Source organism: Chelonia mydas, chromosome 10 (genome assembly GCF_015237465.2).
Source record: "Chelonia mydas isolate rCheMyd1 chromosome 10, rCheMyd1.pri.v2, whole genome shotgun sequence".
Lineage (NCBI taxonomy): Eukaryota > Metazoa > Chordata > Testudines > Cheloniidae > Chelonia > Chelonia mydas.
This window is the reverse complement of record NC_051250.2, coordinates 4,251,068-4,274,955: the sequence shown is the minus strand read 5'-3', so window position 1 is coordinate 4,274,955 and position 23,888 is coordinate 4,251,068. Positions and strand designations below refer to the sequence as shown.

Here is a 23,888-nt window from a genome sequence, read left to right as displayed (position 1 = left end):
GTTGGGGGCTAACACAAAGAGCCGTGGGTAAAGGCTTGGCTGGCGGTCAGGCCCGTGCAGTCTGCGGGTGCCACAGCACAAGGACCCCCACTGGGACTCACCTCTTCCCTCTTTGCTCGCAGGGCGAAGCCTCGGGTGATCCTGCTGGCAGACAGCGATGCAGAGTCCTCCAGCGCTGGTTCCTCCGACGAGGAAGACGTCCTTGCAGCAGAGCCTTCTGGAGCCCTGGGAGAGAGGATCGTCCCCCCTCCTGCTGAAGGGTAAATAATTACTAATAAAATAATAATAATCCCTAATCCATCTATAGCACTTCCCTCAGTAGATCTCAAAGCACTTTAAAAAGGAGGTCACAATCATCATTCCCATTTCACAGATGGGGAAACTGAGGCACAGAGTGGGTAAGTGACTTGCCCAAGACCCCCCAATGAAGCCATGGCAGAGTCAGGACCCCGGTTTCCCGCATCCCAGTCAAACAACCCCCTCTCAGAAGAGGGGCTCCTCAGCTAGCCCTGCCTGTGGGGAGCCATTCGGGATCACAGCCCCTAGACACCCCACGATGAGCACAGGACTGCTGGGCTGGCTAGATCATTGAGTCCGACACCCTGCAAAAGCACGTTATTGTCTCCTAAGATTTCCTTAATAGCTTCATCAGGAAGGAGAAGAGTCGTAGGAGCGTGTGAGGCTCACACCTCCAGCGCCTCCTGCTGGATGGATTTCCATGGCCTGGGAGCCAAGGAGAAGGGTGGCCTGTTCCTGCTGGAGGAATGTCGCGGAGTCACAGACCGCGGGGGTGGGGGGGGGTTGACAGGGAGCGAGAGGTGCCCCCAGGATGAATGGGGTGGGGACCCAGTGAGGTGAGGCCCCAGCTTAGCCCCTGCCTTGGAGCAGCCCCCTTTTGCAGGCTGACGCTGACTCCCCTGCTTAGCCACGGTGGCGGCAACAGCACCAGCCGCAAGATCCTGCGCTTCGTGGATAAGATCGCCAAGTCCAAGTACTTCCAGAAGGCCACTGAAAACGAGTTCATCAAGAAGAAGATCGAGGAGGTGTCCAACACGCCGCTGCTGCTGACTGTGGAGGTCCAGGAGCTGGCCGGGACCGTGGCTGTGAACATTCCTCCACCCCCGACAGACCGAATCTGGTAGGAGCGTCCTTGTGTCCCACCACGCAGTGATTTGCCGCGTAGCCCGGCTTCTACTTCCCAGAGCTTAGTGGAACATGGTCAGTGAGTTTCGGCCTGAAATTTAGGATTAGGGAACTCAACATGGGCAGAAATATTCTCCCAAAACAGGGACTAGATTGCTCGGGGGATTAGGCCAGCCACGTCACACTTTTCCCATCTAGGTCATGGATCCAAATCCAGCACCAGGTAGTGCTAGTGACCAAAATCTCTTGTGGTCTGATGGTTGTTCAGTGGGTCTCAGCCCACCTCCTAATGGACAAGTGTCCCAAACTGGCCTTTTCACTGGCAATGTCAGCAGAGGCCAACAGCTGTATAGGCCAGAGAGACTGCACTCCCCTGCCACCAGGCCATGTGTGCAGGAGCACAAGGAGTTTGTGATGGTCTCTGCTTCCTTCCTTCCCCCTCCAGGTACAGCTTCCGAATCCCTCCCCTGCTGGAGCTGAAAGTCCACCCGAAGTTGGGCGAGCGGGAAGTCACCTTCATACACGTCACAGAATGGATTGAGAGAAAGCTGCAGCATGAATTCCAGGTACCTGCTCCCAGAGCACTGGGAGAGAAATGATGAGTGCACTGGGGATGGATCAGAACCAAGGATGGGACAACTGGGACCTAAACAATGTAAAGATGGGCCTGCAAACTCTGGGGCCAGATGTTGCAAACCTCAGGTTTTGGGCAGTGTTTAGATCCAGGGTTTTGATTCATTTAAAGAAGGAGATAGAGTTTGGGCATCTCCAAATTCAGTGGTGTTCGGGCCCAAGTTTTGGTTCAGGCCAATCTGGAGAGAGCCAAAACCAAACTGGACTCGGGCCTCTTTGGAAAGTTGAGAAACACGAGTTAAACTTTGTAGAGGTTTGATTCAAACCAATGAAGTGCTCCAAGAGCAGCTGCTCTCATAGGATTCACCACCCAGCTAAAACTAGAAGGCACTGGTCAGACAGCCTTGGCTCCTGAGCCGACCAGCTGATTCTCATCCCAAAGAGATTCAGCCAAGTTCAGCTCCTAGAGGCATCTCCAAGAGTTTGAAGGTGCTACATGCTTCAAGTTATTCTCTCTTTTGTGTCCCTTGTTAGACCTGTTATCTATCTACCTTTTATTCTTAGGCTTCTGGTCAGAGACCATTGGCAAGTCCTAGGTGGAAAGATCTGCTGCAAATTCCCAAAGCCCCCTGCACCAGCTGGTCTGCTAGGATTTTAGTGTCTTCTTAACCAGCTAGGAAGTGCAGAGGGTTTGAGAACTCCTTGTTGCCAGTTTCCTGAGCAGCACCCAACCCTGACTCTAAGAATGGCCAACCACAGCAAGGAAAAGCCACCTCTTCTTGTCTTGCCAGATCTATGGTCATGTACATCTGCTGCCATGGGAAACAGGACCTACTGATCCGAAAACGGGCTTCTGCCCAGTGAGCTGAAGGAGATGCGCCATTGGGTTACAGCTCTTATTGATCTTTAGCCGCTAGGCAGGGGGAAAAAACCCTTCTAAACCGGGGAGGGCTGCGTCCACCAGTAGAGCTGCACGTATGCATTAGCCATTCCATTCCACCTCTGCTGATCATAAGCTGGATCCCAGGTTCTAAGCCACAGTGGGACAGTAGCAACAGGTACCAATCAGCCCTTTAGAGATCCCAGCTTTGTCCCTCTGAAGGTTTTTTTTAATGCCATGGTTTTAATTTTGTCCAATTTCCCTTTTTCAGAAAATTTTAGTGATGCCAAACATGGATGATCTCATCATTCCCATCATGCACTCCGGCTTGGAACCCCAGCCCTCCATGGAGGGGCCATTCAAGCAGATAGCCAGAAGCGGCTTTGAAGCGTGACCCACTGGCTGGGTCAAGACACTTGGCAGAACTCTGGAGGATTTGCTGAGATGCCCAGCTAACCTGGGCCTGGCCACCGGTCGCCACACAGGAGCCAAAATGCTGATCTGAAGTCTCCCAGTTCATCTCTCCATCTTGTCTTCAGCATCCCCCAGCTCAGCAAAGGAGCCTCTTCTTCAAATATGACGCAGAACATTAAGGACAGAAACATACACCCCCAGGGGAGGAGCAAGTTGGAGTCACCCAAGCATACAAAACTCCAGGTAGCTCATCCATCACCACCAGGTTCCTCTGGATTAATACAACTCCCTTGTGGCCAGATGGGCCTTTTTCTGTGCCAGCCGGGGCAGGAACTTGCTCAGCACTGTCTGCTTTACAAAGAGGGGTGCAAGAAACCCGGGGTGGGAGGGGGTTCCCTGAGGTCCAAGGAGTGTTAATCAGACGTTGCGATCAGAAATGGCCCAAGCTTATTGCATCAGCACTGGACACCCTTTAAATGGGCAGCCGGGTCTGCCAGGAAAACTGCAGGCAGGAAATGAACTGAAACACAGACAAAACACCCATAACCCTCATTGCCCCTACAAGTGTTTTATTGTACTCTGAGTCTCACCACCACCCAGAAGGCTGAATGGAATTGTGGGCATCCCTACGGCATCCACACAGATTGGACACATAACAGTGAGGTTACCTGGCTCTGACAGCCCAGCCCTGGGGAGGGGAGGACCATGTGCCCATCAGCCTGGGGCAGAGCACATAGGAGGTACAGGCAATGGCTGTCGCAGGGGTTTAGTTGAAGCGGGAGACTGGGGAAAGCAGCCATTTGATGGTAACCAGGCAGTACTGGTGCGGGGAGGGGCTGAAATAGTCACTGAGTGTTTCAGCAGGCGAAGTTGGGGCAGAGGGTAGGGATATGGGGGTGAACCCCCCAATACCTAAGGGTGGGGGAGCGCTCAGTACGTCAGGGAAGGGAGTGGAGGGGAAGTCCTATGAGCCCCAGAAAGAGAGAGCGGTTTGTAGACCAAAACGGAGGCAGCATTGTCAGCTGCCCGGGTCCAGCCCGTCCTCAGCTAATGCCCTTCGCCCAGGCAGTGCACCCTGCGCCGGGGAACGCGGGAGGCCGTGGGAATGCCTGGGCACGAGGAACTGTGCAGGTCAGGGCTCGTGGCAGCACCTCTAATGGATCAAAAGCAGGGGAGGAGACAGCAACAGCCCTCTTCTCCCATCCCAGGCCTGGGGGAGCCCCAAAATGGAGGGCTGGAGTGAGCCAGCCGGCAGAAGAGGTGGGGATCAGGAAGCCGGTGGAGCAGAGGTCGGAGGGAGATCGAGTGGTGTCTGTCAAGCTTTGCAGAGCACCAGCCATGTGACAGCACTGCCGGGCATTAAGGGATTAACTCTTCAGCTGGCACAGCTTCCCTGGCCTGCCTTTGTCCTCACTGACGCTCACAGACATTGCACCCCGATTCCATTCTGCCCTGGGAGTTACCCCGATGGGGCCATTAGCAGGAGAAGCCTGGGCTCCCTTGGTATTGAGCCCCTCTGCACGAGGCCTGTGCCCCACTGAAGCTGGCCCCCTCTGCCTTGCAGTGAACAAGACAGAGAGAAGTAGTCTCTTACCGGCATTTTAGTTTGCTCTGTGCTTCCTCGCTGTGGCGCGTTTCAGGAGAGACACATCTCAGCCGCCAACAATGCCACAAGCATCTGAAAACACCAAGAGGACCAACCCTATACGGGACAAGGATGAAAGGCGCCCATCTGGACTACAGCATGAGGCACGAAGTGGGACCATTTGATGCTCCATGCAATAAAAGTAATAGATTCTGTCCAGGAACATCACGGCACCCTGTTAAACCAAGGGGCTTTGCAGACCGGGTGGATGTGTAAGAGAAGAGCCCAACTGAAGCAATAAAGTTTCTATTCATCCACCAGGGATTCAGCCTGGGATGTGTTTGATGTTATTTTCCATTTATATTTATTGTGCTTCACGTCTATATTGCCATTTCAGCATGGTTTTTCTTTGCAACCACTCACTAAAGACCAGGATGTAGAACTAACTGTCCATGGTCCATCTAGCCCAGTAGCTCATCTTCCAACAGTGGCCGTTGCCAGATGCTTCAGAGGGAGTGAATAGAACAGGGTAATTTATTGAGTTATCCATCCCCTGTTGTCCAGTCCCAGCTTCTGGTAGGTGGAGGTTTAGGGACACCCAGAGCATGGGGTTGTGTCTCTGACCATCTTGGCGAATAGCCATTGATGGACCTGTCCTCCAAGAACTTATTTTTGAATCCAATTATACTTTTGACTTTCACAACATTCCCTGGCAGTAAGTTCTATAGGTTGATTCTGCATTGTGTGAAGTACTCCCTTGTGTTTGTTTTAAACCTGCTGCCTATTAATTTCATTGGGTGGCTCCTGGTTCTTGTGTTATGCGAAGGGGCTATACCTCCTTAGTTGTCTCTTTTCTAAGATTTCCCTTTACAAAAGCCGTGTTGACTCTTCCCCAACACACTGTGTACGTCGTGTTCATCTATGTGAATGATAAATTCTGTTCTTCATTTGCTTGGTACTGAAGTTAGGCTTACTGGCCTGTAAATGTCAGGATTGCCTTTGGGGCCCTTTTTAAAAATCAATGTTACGGAGGCTAATTTAAACAATAGGTTCCGTAGCAGCTGGTAGTTTTGCAGTTTCACAAATGAGTTCCTTCAGAACTCCTAGGTGAATCCCATCTGGTCCTGGTGACGTATCACTGTTGAATTGATCAATTTATTCCAAAACCTCCTCGATTGACCCCTCAGTCAGGGACAGGTTTTCAGATTTCTCACCTAAAAAGACTGGCTCAGGTGTGGGAATCGCCCTCACATCCTTTGCAGTGAAGACCGATGCAAACAATTCATTTTTGTTTCTCTGCAATGACCTTGTTTTCCTTGAGTGCTCCGTTAGCACCTCGATCATCCTGTGGAACCACTAATTGTTTGGCAGCCTTCCTGCTTCTGATGTACTTAAATTGTTAGTTTTCCAGTCTTTGGCTAATTGCTCGTCCAATTCTTTTTTGGCCTGCCTAATTATACTTTTACACTGGACTTGTCAGAGTTTATGTTCCTTGCTATTTTCCTCAGTAGAGTTTGACTTCCACTTTTGAAACCGTGTCGTCTTGCCTCTAACCGCCTCTTTTACTGTGTTGCTTAGCCACAGTGGCCCTTTTTTTGGTGGTCTTACTATTTTTTAACTTGGGGGTAGACCTATTATTTGAACCTCTATTACGGTGGTTTTCCAAAAGTTTCCATGCAGCTTGCAGGCATTTCACTCATGTTCTTTTTCATTTCCATGTAACTCGCCTCCTAGTTTTTGTGTAGTTGCTCTTTTTGAAGTAAAATGCTATTGTGGAGGGTTTCTTTGGTATTACCCCCCCCCCCACCCATGAAGTTAAATTTAATTACATTAGGGTCACTATTACCAGTCGGTTCAGTTATATTCACCTCTTAGACCAGATCCTGTGCACCACTTAGGACTAAATCAAGAATTGCCTCTCCCCTTGTGGGGTCCAGAGCTAGCTGCTCCAAGAAGCAGTCATTAATGGTGTCTAGAAATTTTACCTCCGCATCCCGTTGTGAGGTGACATGTTCCCACTCAGTATGGGCATAGTTGAAATCCCCCATTATTATTGGATTTTCTGTTTTTGTAGCTTCTGTAATCTTCCCGGGTATTTCAGTCAGCATCACCATCTTAGTCATGTGGTCAGTAGTAAATTCCTACCGCTATGCTCTTACTGTTCACGCATAGACTTTCTATCCATAGAGATGCTGTGGTATTGTCTGATTTATTTAGGATTTTTACTGTGTTTGACTCTATGCTTTGTTTCATATGGTGCCACTCCCCCCCAGCACAACCTGCTCAGTCATTCCTCTATATTTTGTAACCTGGTTTTACCGTGTCCCATTGATTATTATTGTTCCACCAAGTTTCTGTTATGCTTATTATATCAATATCCTCCTTTAATGCCAGGCACTCAAATTCACCCATTATATTATTTAGACTTCTTGCATTGGTATACAAGCACTTATAAAATGTGTCAATATTTAGTTGTCTGCCTTCATGTGATGTAATTGAATGGGATTCTTTTTTATTTGACTGTTTCTCTTCCATTCCTACCTGTACTTTACCAACTTCTATCCTCTCCTCCTTATTAAGATATAGAGTATCCCCTTTAATAAATCTCAACCCTCCCCCCCACCCCCCACCAAGGGATGTGTCTGTCTGAACCACATGCCCTCCAAACCTGTCGGCTTTCCCCCCAGCCCTTAGTTTACAAACTCTTCCCAGCTTTGGCTATTTCCCAACTCTCCAATCTATATACCTTGGTTTGCTCATCTGTAAAATGGGGATAATAATATTTCCCTACCTTTTATGGAGTGGACACCAAATATTACCGACGACTTTGTGAAGTGGGTTGAAGTCCTCTGAACAGATCCAGGGCTATCTTCCCTCTTCCCATGCTAGCATCACAGAGTTCAAATGGTGGCCTAACCTCACACCATTCAGACTGGAAATAAAGCGTAAATTTGTAATGGTGAGAGTAATTAACCATGGGAACAATTTACCCAGGATTGTGGGGGATTCTCCATCACTGATCAGATGTTTTTCTAGAAGATCTGCTCTAGGAATTATTTGGGGGAAGTCTCTGGTCTGTGTTCTACAGAAGGTCAGACTAGATGATCGTAATGGCCTTGGAATCTATAAATTTATGATCATGGCTCTGAGGAGCCACGCTAGGCTGGACACCTGTCATTCAAACACAAGGGAGAGATTTTTGATTGCTCAGCGTCCTTTTCGGAGAATAACGAGCCAGTCTCCTCTCCTGTTCTCTGCTCATTTTGTTCTGTTCTAACTGGGTGCCAGCCCGACTTGGGGCTCTGTAACGATTTGTGACAGGTGATGACGCCGTCCCAGCCACGTTCACCTCTCATCTCCCCCAGCAAAGGCCTGTGACAAGCAGCAATGCAGATGGACAAAGCTGCATCCTCATGAGCCCCTGCAGCAGCAAAGTTCCTGCCTGTCTTTCCTTGTAATCAGCTGGGTAAAATGTCAGCTAGCGACAGTGCAGGAGGGAGCCAGAGCCCTCCCCCCACCTCCCTCCTGAGGCACGTGAGCACAAATCTCTTTAGACTAGTCCTGCATGAAAGGACATCTCTCTTACCCTCCCAATCAGTACCAATGGGAGCCTCCCCCTCCTTCTGCAACTGGCACAATCCTGAGCCCCTTCTAACTGCCCCATCTCCCGATTTGTACAGTGGATACTTCCCCCCACACACACCTTGAGATCTAGGGATGAGTAGCTCATAGACCCATGGGGTTAGAAGGGACCATCTAGCCTAACCCCCTGCCAAGATTTGTTGGGTCTAAACATCCCAGACAGATGCTGTCCAGCCTCCTTTGGAAAACCTCCAGTGAAGGAGCTTCCACGACCACCCGAGGCGTCTGCTCCATTGGCCGACTGTTCTTACAGTTAGGGAGTTTTTCCTGAGATTTAATCTAACTCGGCTGTGCTGTAGTTTGGACCCTTTGCCTCTTGTCCTGCCCTCTGTGGCAAGAGAGAACAACTTTTCTCCATCCTTTTTATGGCAGCCTTTCAAGTATCTGAAGACCGCTATCCTATTCCCCCCTTAATCTCCTCTTTTTAAACTAAACACACCCTCTTCCTTCAGCCTTTGCTCATATGGCTGCATTCCACCCCTTTGATCATCTTCGTCACTCGCCTCTGGCTCCTTTCCAGTTTCTCCACCTCCTTTCTATACCTTGGTGACCCAAACTGGACAGTCTTCCAGCTGAGGCCTAACCAGCACCGAGTAGCACTGGGCAAGTGTGTCTGGAGCTGGGGACGAGGCTTCCTGGGGAACTTCTTACTCTCCACTGCTGCTGTCCAGGAAAAGCAGGTTCTTCAAGGAATTCATCTAGTTTCAACTTCCAGAAAAAAGTATCCCCTCCTTGTTGGACCCTTTTTTCTGGAAGTTGAAGCAAGACAAATCCAGACTGGAAATAAGGTGTAAAGTTTTACCAGTGAGGGTAATTAAATCATTGAATACCTTACCAATGGTAGTGGGGGAGTCTCCATCACTGGCAATTTTTCAATCCAGATTAGATGTTCTTCTAAAAGATCTGCTCTAGGAATGATTGTGGGACAGTTCTCTGGCCTGGGTTACCCAGGAGGTCAGACTAGATGGTCACAATGGTCCCTTCAGGCCTTGGAATGCGTGAATATGCATTCCACTGAAGTTATATGAAGTGTACTCGCTTCCACCCAGTCTGCATTTTGTCCTTGGTCACATACATACACAAAGCCATGATGCATATGATCATGCTGAGCCAAGTTCTGCTCTTGGATACAGCAGTGTAAATCTGGAGTAGCTCCAGTGAGGTCAGTGGAGTCACTCTGGATTCACAGATCAGTGTAGCCAGAAGACTGTGACTGATACTAGTGAATCAGTCACAGTAAAAATCCTCTCCAATACCTTGTCTGACCCTTCCATCCTTCTGCCCTAGGCATCTATGAAAGATGCAATCATCCTGCCCAAACGAGGCAGGGCAGAACCAGCCTTGCTGACATGCCCGGCTTTTCATCTGTGCCAGCTCTTCTTTTCCTCTCCTGAAACAGGCACTGAGGAGGAAGGGGAAGCCTGGTCAGCTGGGGTCTCACCTGGGAGTGAAAAAGCAAAGGCAGCATGTCAGTTGCAGATAAAATCCCCCAGCTGGTGCTCCCGGTAGAGCAGGAGTGACTCTGACATGCTTCTTCTGCAGCTTGCAGGAGGATTCCTCCCACTCCTGGCTGTGCCGAGCATAGCAGGAAGGATGGGAGAACTTGGTGACCTGAAGGCAGGCTTTGGGCCCAAGCCTCCCTCCATGGAAGTTGATAGCAAAACTTCGATTGTCTTTAAAAAGGGGTAGTTAGCTAACGAATCCCAGAGCAGGCTTATTATGCCCACTGTAAACAGCCCTGCGTGGAGCTGCGCAGTCATCTCATTTCTGGGAACAGCCAGGGGAAAACGGCTTCTCCTTGCACTGCCAGCAAGGGTAGTGCACAACTGATGCCTTGAATCTCAGAGTGCCAATGGCCATTCCCTAGACAGCACGAAAGAATTAGAGGGCAGGATCTAGGGGATGTCCCTGAGTCCCCAACAGACCCCTATACAGCTCAGCTAAGAAAAGGCATCTCCAGGGATCGGAGTCTCACTGGACCAGTTTCCCCCATGACTGTCTTCTCAGCAGCCCTGTGGATCTCAGTACGTGGGGAGAAGACTCTGGGATTGACTGACACCAAACTCCTCTTACACCAGACACTGAAAACAGGGACTAGTTTAAGCTTATTAATAACGGCGCCAGAAGAAGACAGAACAGCTTAGGCCTGGTTTGAAGTCCCTTTATTGGAGGTGCCAGGTTACAGTGGCCATGTGTAATTCAATCCCCTACAATTCTTCCTGGGTTTCTGGCTTCTCCTTCACCAGCTGTTTCTTCTGGGGGCCCTAAAACACAAATGAACAGGTGAGAAGAAGAGATCCCATCACCACTAGCTGATGAGTTCAAGATCCACATTACAAGCCTTCCCCAAGTGTTACCTAGAAAGGCAGTAGGTGAGCTGGATGCTGTGGAATTTCTATTCAGATGTGACCACTTTTCACTGCACAAGGCTTGCAACACTAGCTGTTCACTTCTATTCCCTGGCTGCGAACTCTCAGCTCTCCTCCTGAACAGCAGCAGCTGTCTAGCTGTGGTCTCTAGAAACCCTCCTAACCCTGGAGGAATGGGGGTAATGAATTGCCTGTCCCTGGACTGGCAGTTTGCTTAGCTGGGCAGCATGGAAAACTTCAATGACTGGTTTGCTACTGAGCCCAGCAAGCTGGCCTGGGGTGATTGGGAAGATTGAGTGGTAAAGTAATCATATTGATTACATTATAGCATCATGACTGTGACCAGACAGATGAGGTTGTGTCAGGAGAATTTCCTATACAATCCTGTTTCAGGAGGTTGCATATGACAACTCCTTCTGAGCAGAATTTTGGAGTAGGGGTTTCTGGTTTGGGTTACCATCAAGGGGATAGATTCTCAGCTGAGTCAATGGAGCGACACAGATTTACACCTGCTGAGGATGGGGTCCCAGCTCTTCTAGTTTACAAGAGAGGGAGAAAATGGTGGTCCGTGCTTTGTGGGGCTATTGTTTTGCTTCTGCCCAGCTAAATGTTACTGAATTAAATTAAAATGTGGGGAAGGTTCTGGATGCTCAGCCCTCGACAGGTGAAGTTCAGCTGCTTCAAGATAATGGGTTTAATAGAGCAGTATTTCTGTGGCCACTTAGGACTTAATCAATGTCACCATGCTGCCACCCTGGCCACTCAGAGGTGACAGCAGGGACAGAACTCGTATCTTCCTGCTCCATAAGCTCAGCCCCCTAGCACATGAGCAAAAGGAGAATCTCCAGGAGTGGTCAGTGTCGAAGCTGCAGCCCTGTGCATTAACCTCCAGCCATCCCGAGAGTGGTGTGAAGGGCTTTTATAGCCAGTCCTCCTTACCTGGAGAGAAGTTAAACATATGTGAAACTGACTAGTCTAATAGTCAATCGGCCAGATCCAAACCTGGTGTAAATCAGCATCGCACTGTTGAAGTCATGGAGCCATGCTAATGCACACTGGCTGAGGATCTGGCCCACTTAGCATCTACTCAATTTCACTTTCAGATTTATCCCACAGCACAAGGCGGCGGCGGGGTAGGCTGCAAACACTATAAAGGAATGCCGGTCTGGTTTTTTGTTTATAAACCCGTTTCTGCTGAGATTTTTAAAATGTATATGATTTGGGTATTGAAAAGCTTATTTACACAAAATCCCAAATATGAGGCCAACTCCGACCTGACCTTTTTCCTTTAAAAACATTAGAAGTTTAAGGCAGTCCAATCAAATCAAAGAAATGTACAATTAGGAGTGAAAGACACCATATGTCCAACAAGATGCTACCAACTTAACGGCTTGTTGAATGCACTGTGAGTGCAAACTGGTTGACCATATGGTACATTATTTGCTGGCTTTGGCTAGCTTGTATGACTCTCTCAACCGTCATGTTCCCTCTTTAGCATTGTTTCTGGCAGCTGAACTGCCCTTTATGCAAGACAGTCCTGTTCATTGATTTGGTGGTCTTTATTTTCTGGGTCAGGTCCTCAGCTGGTGTTAATCGGTGTAGCGCCTTTGAAATCGATTGAGCAAGGTTAATTCACACCAGCTGAGAACCTGGCCCTCTGATTGCAAAGCCAGCAGAGAATTAACTCACCATGAAAGCTCTCTTCTCTTGAGAAGTCTGGAAGCAGCCATGGCCAAACTTGGAAGTGGTATCAATGAACTTCAGTTCGATGGGTTCCAGAGCCCGACGGCTGCTGTGCACTAGAAGGGACTGGAGAGCAAAAGTCACAACACATTAGGCTTATGTTTAACCAGAAATATGAAAGCATGCTTTGATGTGGGTGGAGTTAAGACATTTCATGCATGTCCATTAGCCAATCACTCCAGCAACAGTGGTTTCCTCCGAGACACACCCCGAGTAGCTTTCAGAGTAGCAGCCGTGTTAGTCTGTATTCACGAAAAGAAAAGGAGTACTTGTGGCACCTTAGAGACTAACCAATTTATTTGAGCATAAGCTTTCATGAGCTACAGCTCACTTCATCGGATGCACCCGATGAAGTGAGCTGTAGCTCACGAAAGCTTATGCTCAAATAAATAGTTTAGTCTCTAAGGTGCCACAAGTACCCAGAGTAGCATGACTTTAAGTGCCCTTGCCTCTCAGTTCCCACTTGGAACTTAAATGAAGTAGCAGAGTGTGTCAGATTATTCAAGGACCGCTTCCAACAAATGGCAAAACAGTTCTTAAGGGAGACGAGACTGGCTGATCTGAAACTGGAAACACCGTATCAGTGAGAATGGCCTGGCAACACACCTCTCTGGGAAATGGCCCCCTGGAAAATCACTACATGACTCACAAAATCAGGTCCTTCCTTACGCGCAGCCTCGGCACTTACTTTCGAGGGGGGAAGGGGGGGTTACCTTTCTGAGCGTGAGCACCCGTTTCTTCGTGCCCATGACGCAGCCCTTCAGCATGATGAAATCATTGTTGACTGCACCATAGTGAGGAAATCCACCCTGCAGGAAAAGACAGAGGACAAGATTGCAGGGGTGAGATGTGTGGCTAACAGATCTGCATCAGGAAGTGACATCTGCTATAGCAAAGCAGGGTATTTATTATTTAATTATTAATCATCCTTCTTATTAACTAACCATTAACATGCTTTGCGCTTATCATACGCAGTGCAGTCCGCCCGTGAGGTCTACAAATACTATTACCCCCATTTTACACGGGGGCAAGATGTCACAGAGGATAGAGCTGGGGCTGCAATCTTTTGTTCAAAACCATTTTTTTTAAATGGGAAATAGACTTTTTGTCCAAACTGACATTTCCAACTTGGATGAGATTTTTCTGGGTTTCTGCTGACAAACCAAAAGCCTGTAAGGCGAAAAATGCCAGCTGAAAACAATTGTTTGTTGTTGTTTTTTGGACGTGGAAAAGCAAAAATGTTGCAACTTTTGGTTACTAAAAACAAAAGAAAACAAGGAATTAAAATCAAAATTTGTGTGGCCAGAAAAAATATTTCCCAACCAGCTTTTCCCCAACAGAAACCTTAAGTGACTTGCCCCAGGCCATGTCTCTGGTCAGCGGCAGAGTCGGGAATGCAGGAGTCCCAGCTCCAGCCCCAACACTTCCTATTTCTTTAGCCCTTTTACCAGTGGCGTGATCGTCTTCTCGGTGACATCGTAGTTCGTCGCGGCGCTGTTCTTCACTATTTTGCCATCTTGTACGTGGACCCCACGGCCAATACGGTAAATCTGGGTGAGAGCCCAGGTTGAAATGGAGTTAATGGCTTTAGGACACAGTTACAAACAAAGCGTCACCAACCGAGCACAAAAAACAGAGGTGCCAGGTTGGGATAAAACACATAGGCTCATCTCAGATGTCGTCAGCAGGCAATGGATAGAGTACGTCCCTGCCCGTGGGCATGGACCACTGTGTCTGGACAGCACCTAGCACAATGGGATCATGGTCAGTGACTCAGGCTCCTAGGCGCTATGGTAATAAAAATAATCAACAATAATAACATCACCAAACGAAGCCTTAAATTCCCTCCTGCCCTGAAATTACATGCATGACAGAGAGATGGCTCAGTACAGGAGAGGAGAGGGAAGGGGGCTCGAAAGGAGGAGAAACTGCACTAGGCCCAAGGGAGGTGTCACATCGGTGTCATACCTTCTTGTTGAGCTCCGTGCGATGGTGGTAGCCCTTCTGGCCAGCCCGGGCAATGGAGTAGCCCACCCGGGCTGGATGCCAGGCTCCAATGCAGGCCACTTTGCGTAAGCCTTTGTGAGTTTTCCTTGGGAGCTTCTTGGCATGCCAGCGGCTGGTTACCCCTAGGAAAGCAGGACGGGATGATACTATCGGCGGAGCCAAGGGGGACAGGTGGTGGTGCTTCAGAGCCAGAAATCAGAGCGAGTGTCTGTGGGGTTTGTCTTATGTTGCATCTCAAGTTATGAGAAGACAGTGGGTCAGATTGAAGCAAACAGCCATTTTCAGAATCGGGGGCCCATGGACAGAACTGTACTCACTTCGCATTGAACTGACTGGACTACGGTGCGTCTCCCGCACGCGTGCGCACACACACACTCTGGTTTTGTCAGCACTGAAATGACCTTTTGTCCTTATTTTGTTTACTTCAGATTTCGGCAGGCCAAGTGCCCTTAGGGCTCCCATGAGAACTAAGCCCATAACTAATGACAGGGCCTTTTGAACCTGGTAAACGGAACCAAATCTGCTAAAAAGAGAACAGACGTATGGGAACAAATCCAGCGACTCTTTGGTGTCCCTCGTGAACTGAGGTGGGGGGCCTCTCAGTCTGGCTGCTGCTCAGCCTACATCTCGAGGACGACCACTTCTACTGGCACTAATTGTCCACCCCCCCGTCAATCATCTCGGATGATGAAATAAGGGAATGAGAAATGAACCCCCATCTTGTCCTCCGGAAGAGGACCCCCAGGACATGGGGGGTTGCCGTGTACTGTCTGTGGGATGCTCACACTACCACTGCCTCTGTTGTACCTGCTCTGGGACTAGGCATTTCACCAACACTAAAAACAATGTTTTAAAGAAATGTACAGTCAAAATAAAGTGGAGTCTGTTCTCCTGTGGATGTCACACAAGGTGAAGCTTTATGCATCAATGTTAATTATTCACAATGATGCATAGATTCTTCACTGTGTTTAATTGTGAATTACTATTAATTAGATGAGGTCAAGAAGCCATGCCTTGACAATCACAGATTAGTAAATAATGACTATTAATAATAATATTAAGTCCTCAGCACTTGTATGGCTTTTTCATCCACAGATCTTGAAGCACTTGACATAGCTGTCAGTTTCACTATCTCCATTTTACAGATGGAGGAACTGAGGTGCGGAGAGGGCATGCAACTGGCTCAGGGCCACAGAGTGAGTTGGTGTGAGCACTGGGATTATAATTTAGGTCTCCCGACTCCCCGTCCTGTGCTTACTCCACTAGAAAATGGCCTCCCCCAGGAGCATCAAGGAGGCCTCAAAGCACAATACCCACGCAATGTGTAAGCACCCCTCTGCCCATCCTCCTCAGAGGATCCATGCCAAGCCCCATGGCAAAGGACCCTCCCTCCCCCTGTACCTTTCATCCCGCGCCCCTTGGTCACCCCGATGACGTCGATCATTTCGTTCTGGCTGAAGACTGTGTGCACAGAGACCTGCTTCTCCAGCTTCTCGTGAGCCCAGTCCACCTTGTCGGCCACTGTCCCGCCATTCAGCTGAATCTCCATCACATGGGCCTTCTTCTGACGCAGCGGGAGCAGCTTCATCTGCATTGGGCAGCAAAGGCCAAGAAATGACACCAGGCCTGGGGGTGTGAACGTGTTCTCAGGGGCAATATCCCTGAGTGCTGCAGGGAGGAGACAGGGCCAGCTTGGACCCAAGCGGGCTGTTAGCAGTTCAGTCTGCCTGAGTCTAGCTAATCTGTCTACCCAGGTGTACATAAAGCACCCACTCACTGTGCTGTCTCCTCAGCAGCGAAGCCCTAGATGTGGCATTTCAGGGTCTCTTATGCTTTTATTATATCTCAGCAGGGCTGCAGACTCCTGGCTGGGGAGGGGGAGAAGAGCACTCACCGGTGGGAGGTCCATTCGCCCTGGGAAAGAGAGAGGCAAGCAGGTGGCACCTGGCTTTACTCTCCTACCACCCCATCCAGCCAGCAGCATGAACAGGACTCCGAGGGAGCTGCCTCCAGCCCCTGCAGCTTGGGGACAAGTCAGCCTGAGAGAGAGAGGATGGAACCGAGAGAGGGAGAATCCTAGAGGGTCCCCCACAAACTAAACCCTGATGGGGAAAAATAACCCATCAAGCCATGAAGTGTCTGTTGTGTGAGTGAGGCACATCCAGTGCGCACGCTCACTGAGCACACGCATGCACACGCTCACTGAGCACACACATACGCACACACTTACTAAGCACACACACACTTTCACTAAGCATACATCCCCATATGTGTGCACACATTTATATATGCATGCGCACATCGCATATATGCATACACACATACTCTAAGCACACACATCCGCACACACTAAGCACACATCCCCATGTGTGCACACAGCATGTGTGTGTATACACACATGCACACACACTCACTAAGCACACACACACACTTTCACTAAGCATATATCCCCTATGTGTGCACACATCTATATATGTACATACACACATATACACTAAGCATACACACTCACTAAGCACGCGGTGTGGCTAGGAACAGAGTGAAGCCCACCCTTCCTGGGGCAGCCAGGCACAGACAAATGGAAACTGGGCTCTGCTAACTAGCATTCACTGTGGAGTGCTGCAGAGAATCCTCTGAGCCCAGGGGCTGGATGGATTTTAACGGGAGCCTCTCTGTGGGAACTGTGTGCGTCGCTGAAGCTCACCAGCTGTGCAGCAGCAGCATGGATACAACCATGGGGCCAAACCCTCCAGCCCTTACTTATAGGGGCAGTCCTACCAGCTCCAACGGGACTATTCAGAGGCAGACTGGGGACTAGCCCAGCGGCGTTTTGTGCTATCGGCCTGCATTTCCAGCTGATTACTCTGCACCATGGGCGGCCTTCTCCTCTCCCCAGCCTCAGCAGCACTTGCCAGCCCCACCAATGCAGCTCAGACCGATGCAACCCCACAAACGGCCGTGCGACCAGCCCCGGGCTCCCCAAGACGATCCCCTCCTCACACAGTGCTAGAAGGCAGCGCTGCGGCATCACCTCCCCTCCCAGCGACCTCATGCGGTGTCACATCCCACTTTTCAAAATCAGCTGGTAGTGATGGCTGCAGCCCGGCCTGTCCATGTCACGTGGCCAGACACAACTTTGGAACTGCTGTGGCAAGCTGACAAGCCCGAACTAGCCCAAAGGGAGGCCTCTGTGCCCTCGGGCCAGCCCAGATCCTCCTGGGCTCTGAGGAGTTGAAAGCTCCCTGAGGATCCAAATTCAAATAGCCCCTGAGTATCCAGTCGCTCTGGCACCTGGCAAGCCCTTCCCTGCAGCCAGGCTCACAGGTTATTTTTACCCCATCACCTGACACCAGTTGCTAATTTGAGATGAACTCATCAGTGGGCCTTTGACCCTTGCCGGGTGCCAGCGTTACACCGTTCACTGAGGGGCTTGGGAGCAATGCCTGCTCCCTCCCAACGAGCTTGCGAGTGCCTCTGGCACTTCCCACTGCGAGCCCTGTGGCTTCTCCGGGGTCCTGAGCAGCAGCAAGAAGATGGAAAACCCCAGGCCCAAGCCTTCCACAGTAGTCGGGGTGTCAGTGCCAGGCTCCTGGGAGAATCCAAGTGTAGAGACTTCCATTGTGCCCGTTGGATTCCCCCTTGCACTTTCAAATGGACAAGGTTGCTCTCTGGTAAGTGGCTGCAACGGTCAGCATGCACATACCACATCTCCAGCACACATTAACCTGCCTGCTACTCCAATCCCCAGACCAGTGACAAGAGGCCCCCTCCCCCTCCCAGCCAACAAGACCCTCCATTCCCCTCCAGTGATGAGAAGTGCCCTGATTCCCACTTGCTAGTTGCTCTCAGCTTCCAAGCCCTCACCCCACTCAAACAGGCTACTGGGGTAAAGCCCCACACCCTGTGTGAAGTGCTGACCTGAGTGTGGACGATGACACGAATGATCTTGCAGTACTTCTTCATGGCCACAAAATCCTTCTCTAGCTGTTTCTTCCCGTCCTTGTCCTGCCATTTTTTGCAATACTTGGTGAAGGCCTTCTTCTTACTCTTGTGCCTAAGGACAGGAGCCTTTTAATTATGCTGGAGACTGGAATAATGAAGCACAGAATCTCAGAAACACAGTGCAACATGTGTGACAAGGTTGCTTAAGTGCTTAAGGCATGCTATTGGAAGCATCATGCATCCATGGCTCATTGCACCAAGCTGAGGTGAACACATGAGACCATTAGAGGGAGCTCAGAGTAGGAAATGGTGAAAGGACATTAATGGACTGACAGCACTTGTAATTCTGGCAGCTTTTTTTATAGAGACTCCAGTTGACGCCCACTGATTTGCTCACTTAGTGAAGTTAAAATACACCAGCAAAAATAGAGCTAAATAGAAATGAGACAAACCAGTCTCTCTAGTGAGGATCACGAACATTTTAGGGGCCAGATTTGAAGGCATGTCTACACAACTATTAAAGCCATAAGTTTGCTCAATTACAAAGACTCAAGCGATCACTTTCCCCACTGCCGCTCCAAGATTTGGGGAGTCAAGCTCTACAATGGTGCGGAAGGGCCACAGGCTAGATTTTGCTTTAATTTACACCCCCGGAAACCTGGAATTACTCTATTGACTTCAATGGAGTTACTTTGGTGAACCAATTACAATGGTGAGCAGAATCTGGCCTCAGCTACGCGATGTATAATTAACCTGTGGAACTCACTGCCACATCACCGAGACTAATAACTCAGTACTATTATTACACCAATCAGAAATTTGTGTGCACATGTTTTTATTCACAGAAGCCAAAACGGTCATGTCGCACAGCTGTGCACAATTAAACAGCTGCTGGATTTCACCCCAGATGCGGCTGCAGATGGGCGAAGGATTCTAGTGTGGATACATTACGGGGAGCCTTTTGTGGCTAACATGGGGGTGGGGAAAGGGGACGCTGTTACAATTTGCCAGGAAACCCATGTGCCGAGGGAGTCTTACCAGTTCTTGTAGAAGCGGCGTCTGCACTCATCGCTGAGGTGCTCAGCAAAAATGGTCCTGAAATTTCTCAGGCCCCTTGGGGTGTCTATGTATCCCACAAGCCCAACCACTACCAGAGGCGGGGTCTCCACTATTGTGACTGCTTCCACCTCTTCCCTCTTGGAAAGCTCTGAAATCAAAGGGTGTAACAGTGAATTCAATGCGAGTTGACTGCTCAGCGTCTCACAGGACAAGGTTCTTTCAGGGGAGCCAGGGGTGGCCAGTAATTCTCTTAATTAGATACCCAAGTTCATGGTGCTCAATGCACCTTCAACTACACTGTGTCCCAGCAGAGGGCAGCTGTCAATTGGTGTCTCCGCCTTTTATAAAGGCAAATTAGCTTAGAACAGATGGGAATGCCAGTTGCACAGAACTGGAGACCTACCTTTGTCTACTGCCCAGAAAGCAACACAACTTCCCCACCTAATCGCTGGGACCCCATGCAGAGTATAAGGGAAGTTATCCCTCCATGGGCCATTCACTGCTTGGCTTCTTTGCCAACAGGGAGCTAACTAATACCAGCTGTGCTGATGACCTTATGATATAAGGTAGGAATTGCACTGAGAACGTCTAAACAGCTGCCAGATTATTTTTGGTCATTGGTGAACTGCCATTTCAAATCCAGGCTAGGTTAGAGAGGAAGGGCTCCATCACCCATTTCCAGTCCCCACGAGCTATCCATCCCAGCCGGCCATAAGTAACTTTTCCCTCTATTCTTTCCTGGACTCGAACTAGCTGATTCAATCAAAGCCTCTTACTCAGTCCTGGCCTGTGAACTTCTCGTAGGATGTGCGTCATGCCAGCTTTGTAGCCCAGAAAGGCTGTCAGGTGGACTGGCTTGCTGGGATCATCGTTGGGCCAGGTCTTCACCTTCCCTCGGTGACGCCGGCTTCTCTTATGAGGGAGGAAGCCCAAGTGGCCATGCCTGGGAGCTGAAAACTTGCGATGGGACTGGGGGAAGGCAAGAAACAAAAAGGATTCAATTTTACCTTCAAACCCAGAAGGGTATGGGCCTGAGCCAATGCTGACTGAAGACAATGGGAATCCATGGACTTCAGTTAGATCATCTCTATGTACATTACAGATTTCAGGACAGCAGCTTGTTACATCAGGGCCCATCTGCTTTATGGTGTTTAGAAATAAAAAAGAATTATATGAATTACAAAGACCATTATGTATCTCGCCGATGGATGGATAATCTCAAAGTCTTCGCAGACCTGAGAGAGGAAATTCACAAATATTTTTTTCCTCCATTTCCAGTAACAGAGGAAAAGATCTCCCTAAAGGGACAGATTTTTAAGTTTATAAATGTAGTCCCCAGCCTTTGCGTCAAAGCATTCAAGTCTCCGTGAAAACTGCTGACGAGGATTTGCTAAATAAAACACCTTGACTATAATTGTCCTTCTTTCGGCTAAGAGATGCACAACGTCCAGTTTTTTCCCACTTTGGCGTTCATTATTATTCTTAATATGTGTCATGGCCGCACATAGAGGGCCCGGTCAGGGTTTGTACAGCATTGTGTGCGGTGCTGCACAAACCCAGAGTGAAAGCGAGGCCCTGCCTTGATGTCCATACATTCTCATCCAGACAAGCAACAACCAATGGCGGTAACTAACAATTGGAAGACATGGGGGAGGGTGGACAAAGGAAACCATAAGAAGAACATGCACGTATACAGGCCAAATATGTACTTTGTAAAGCAAACTATGAGAATTAACTAGAAAAGTCACAATCACGAACTCAAGCTGTGCATAGCAACCACTACCCCTTTGGAGGAAGTTGGACAAATTCTTACAATAGCCGCATAAAGTCGAGGTTAAGGGAATCAGCCCAGCAGCAAAGGGGTAAATTTACATTCACTACACTACAACTCCCTCTTGTTTATTCAGTAATTCCAGTACCAGGTTTCCCTTTCCCCTAAGCTTATTCTCCAACCCAAAGTGGAACTGACTGTTGATTTCAAGCCAGTTTCAAATGTGCTGGTTTAATCTGCCGAATGAATATCTCAAGCCCATTAAATGTTCTACCCTACAAGCTACAAGACATTAACATGGAACGTTACAGACCATGGGAAGTCTTCAGCACAGGTCAGCAGCCCAACGAGGCAGTCACCAAGTACTTCTACAGTCTAATACCTAAGATGTTTATCAGTCTGAAGACACAAATTTAGCTGCTGGCTTCATTCAACGCTATATTCATTTCATACTCAGCAAATCGGCCAGGGTCTGACTCTAACAACAGTTGATGTGGTAAAGGTCAATTGCCAGTGTCTCAATTTACCACAGAAACAAACCGAACATGAATGGAGGGAATTACAATTCCTACCTACAGCACAATATATGAAGACAAAATTCTGCCCTCATTTACACCTAGGCAACCCCATCACTCCCAACTAGATAACTACATTCCTAATTAACTACCTCCAGAGGTTTTTTTTCTCATACACGCCTGCCCTGCTGGCAACTCCCCAAGAGCAGGGGCCTAGGCCTGGTATTCCCAAAGGGGATGTTATGATTGCTTTGTTACCCCAGGGCAGGGAAGATTCCCCTCCTCTCAGTAGTGTGATTTCCTGTACTTAGCAGCACTATATTTAGAACTATCACTAAAGGGCAGCCAACATATTCCGTGTATATACTGCTACATAAATTGGCCAAATCCTGAGCTCAGACCCCGATCCTGCAACAAGCTCCAGGCAGGTGGATCCCTGACCCCACGCAGACCTCATCACAGGACTGGGGCTTTCAATTCATACTCAGGCCAAACTCATCCATTTCACTAGGTATGGACAGAGTAAGAATCTCAGGGTCACCTCCCCACCCACCCCCACCCCTCCCACCCACCAGTCCTGTATTGTCTCCTGTGCTCTGTTCAGCCCAAACAATGAGGGCTTTCACACAGTCAAACAGATCGCATGGGGGGAAGCATTTCCTGATATCTCTTTAGCCCTTTCACTGTGCAACACTGACACAGTATCTATTCAACAGCAGTAACATTTCTTTAAGTGATGATATTTCATTAGACCTATTCAGAGAGGACATAACAAGTGCGTTGGCCAGCATCTGATGGTGTGCTTTAGCTCAAGTAACTAGCTGTGCAGTAAGAAAGAGATTAAAAGCTATCAGTAAAGTATAATTTAATAGCCCTTGTTTGTTTTTACTCATTTTAGTTACTTGGGATCTGCTTAATCCTTTACTTTAGGTCTTCCATAGTCTACCTATCCGGAGGCTAATGGGATCTGACAGGATATGTAAGAGTTAATATTGTCACCCATCTCTATGAAAATCAAGACTGTTCTGATTTTCAAATATTTTTCCTGGACCCACAATCAGCAGCTCACAGAGGTCTCCCAAATATCCCATCTTTGAGCAGAAGTGGGGTGGTGAGGGAGATGCAAATACAATCCCTTCTTTCTTCTGGGTCCATGTTGTACCATACAGTATCATGTTGTGCTGGTACTTGCACTAAATGAAGATTTTAAAAAGAGAGGCAAATTGGCTGTCTGATAGGATGCCACCCGGCCTATGTTGTTTTCTCTTTTTTTACTAGGTTGGCTGAGGTTTGCATTTGCACGAAAACCAGTTAAACCTCGACAGATGCCAGATCTTTTCATATCCCTACATTTAGTAATAAAAATAAAGCCCCCGTCTGTGGAGAAAAAGTGACGGGCGTCATCACCGGATTGTTTTAATCCTTCCAAAAACAGCCCCACGTCTCAGAACAAGTGAATGTTGGCACAATATCCAGCTAAAGCATCACTACAGGGAGCAGTGGGATTGCCCACTGTTAGTCTTCAAGGGCCTGATCCTGCCCCCCTTTGAAATCTAAAGGAATTTTGTCCTCGACTTAAATGAGAGCACAAATCCTTCCCCCTCCCGAAAGCTCCAGAACCACTTAACCAGGGGCCTTTCATTTTTCCCTTTTCAAAAGCTGGCAGCATCACAGCACGCAGGGCTGTGCGTTCCCGTGTTTCTGAGCGCAGCAGGGCTCTCCGCTCGAGGGGACCCAGCAGCGCCCGGGGGGGGTTCCCACAAGAGGCGAGTCAGGGCTGCGGACTGGGAGTCAGGACGCCGGGGTCCCACTCCTGGCGCTCACCGCCAGCAAAGGCGGAAAGAAGAGCCCAAGACCCCCAGCAGGCAGAGGCGGGGTTCCTGAGCTTTTCCCGGCCTCCGGCAGGGAGCCAGAGGGCTTGCGGAGTTTGTGCCAGGGGGACTCATCGGTGGTAGGGGTCCCAGAGGGCTCGTGCCGGGGGCAGGAGCCCTGGGGCCGATCCCCCGGGGTGGCACAGCTCTTTGCGAAGGGCGGTGGGGGGGGCGGTTCGAGGCTCCCCGGGGGCAGTCGGTTCGAGGCTGGGAAGGGGGTCCCAGGGGTACTGACCCACTCTGGCCCGTTCCGGCCCGCCTGGATCCCGCTCCCCCAGGGACTGAGGCGGCCTCCCCCCCGCCCTTAGGAAGGAGCGAGGGGTGCATGGGGCGGGGACACCATCGCTGGGGGTGGGGGGGCAGTTGCCCCCCCC

General features: G+C 49.3%; 2 protein-coding genes across 5 annotated transcripts in view; one reads left to right on the top strand and one right to left on the bottom strand.

Annotated features, from left to right (window-relative positions):
- Positions 1-7,059, top strand: part of LOC102944434 (testis-expressed protein 2) — a 38,932-nt gene extending 31,873 nt beyond the window's left edge. Inside the window, exons 9-12 of the mRNA XM_037911476.2 lie at positions 123-260; positions 926-1,138; positions 1,589-1,709; positions 2,868-7,059. Coding sequence (XP_037767404.1) covers positions 123-260; positions 926-1,138; positions 1,589-1,709; positions 2,868-2,990 — 595 coding nt within the window. The 3' untranslated portion in view covers positions 2,991-7,059. The remainder of the gene's footprint in view (positions 1-122; positions 261-925; positions 1,139-1,588; positions 1,710-2,867) is intronic.
- A 3,323-nt stretch (positions 7,060-10,382) lies between these two features.
- RPL3L (ribosomal protein L3 like) lies at positions 10,383-22,173 on the bottom strand. Of its 4 annotated transcripts, XR_005226985.2 has the most exons (10): positions 20,134-22,173; positions 19,337-19,505; positions 18,275-18,410; positions 15,758-15,944; positions 14,318-14,478; positions 13,798-13,899; positions 13,063-13,158; positions 12,296-12,415; positions 10,595-11,545; positions 10,383-10,501 (listed from the first exon to the last, which is right to left on the bottom strand). XR_005226985.2 is itself a non-coding variant. In XM_037910197.2 (9 exons), the coding sequence occupies exons 1-9, from the start codon at positions 20,492-20,494 to the stop codon at positions 10,445-10,447; spliced, it is 1,389 nt and encodes a 462-aa protein (XP_037766125.1). In that variant the 5' UTR covers positions 20,495-22,173; the 3' UTR covers positions 10,383-10,444. The 4 variants fall into 4 exon arrangements, 1 of the variants encoding a protein (XP_037766125.1); XR_006284094.1 differs by lacking the exon at positions 13,798-13,899; XM_037910197.2 differs by lacking the exon at positions 10,595-11,545.
- Positions 22,174-23,888: the final 1,715 nt, after the last annotated feature.

Excerpts from the sequence above, each read along its gene's own strand:
- RPL3L (XM_037910197.2), bottom strand. The coding sequence starts at position 20,494 with ATGGGCCCTGATGTAACAAGCTGCTGTCCTGAAATCTGTAATGTACAT. Across the intron at positions 19,506-20,133 it reads AGTTCACAGGCCAGGACTGA|AGCTTTCCAAGAGGGAAGAG; the intron begins GTAAGAGGCTTT and ends CTTTGATTTCAG. Across the intron at positions 15,945-18,274 it reads GTGTCATCGTCCACACTCAG|ATGAAGCTGCTCCCGCTGCG; the intron begins GTCAGCACTTCA and ends TGCCCAATGCAG.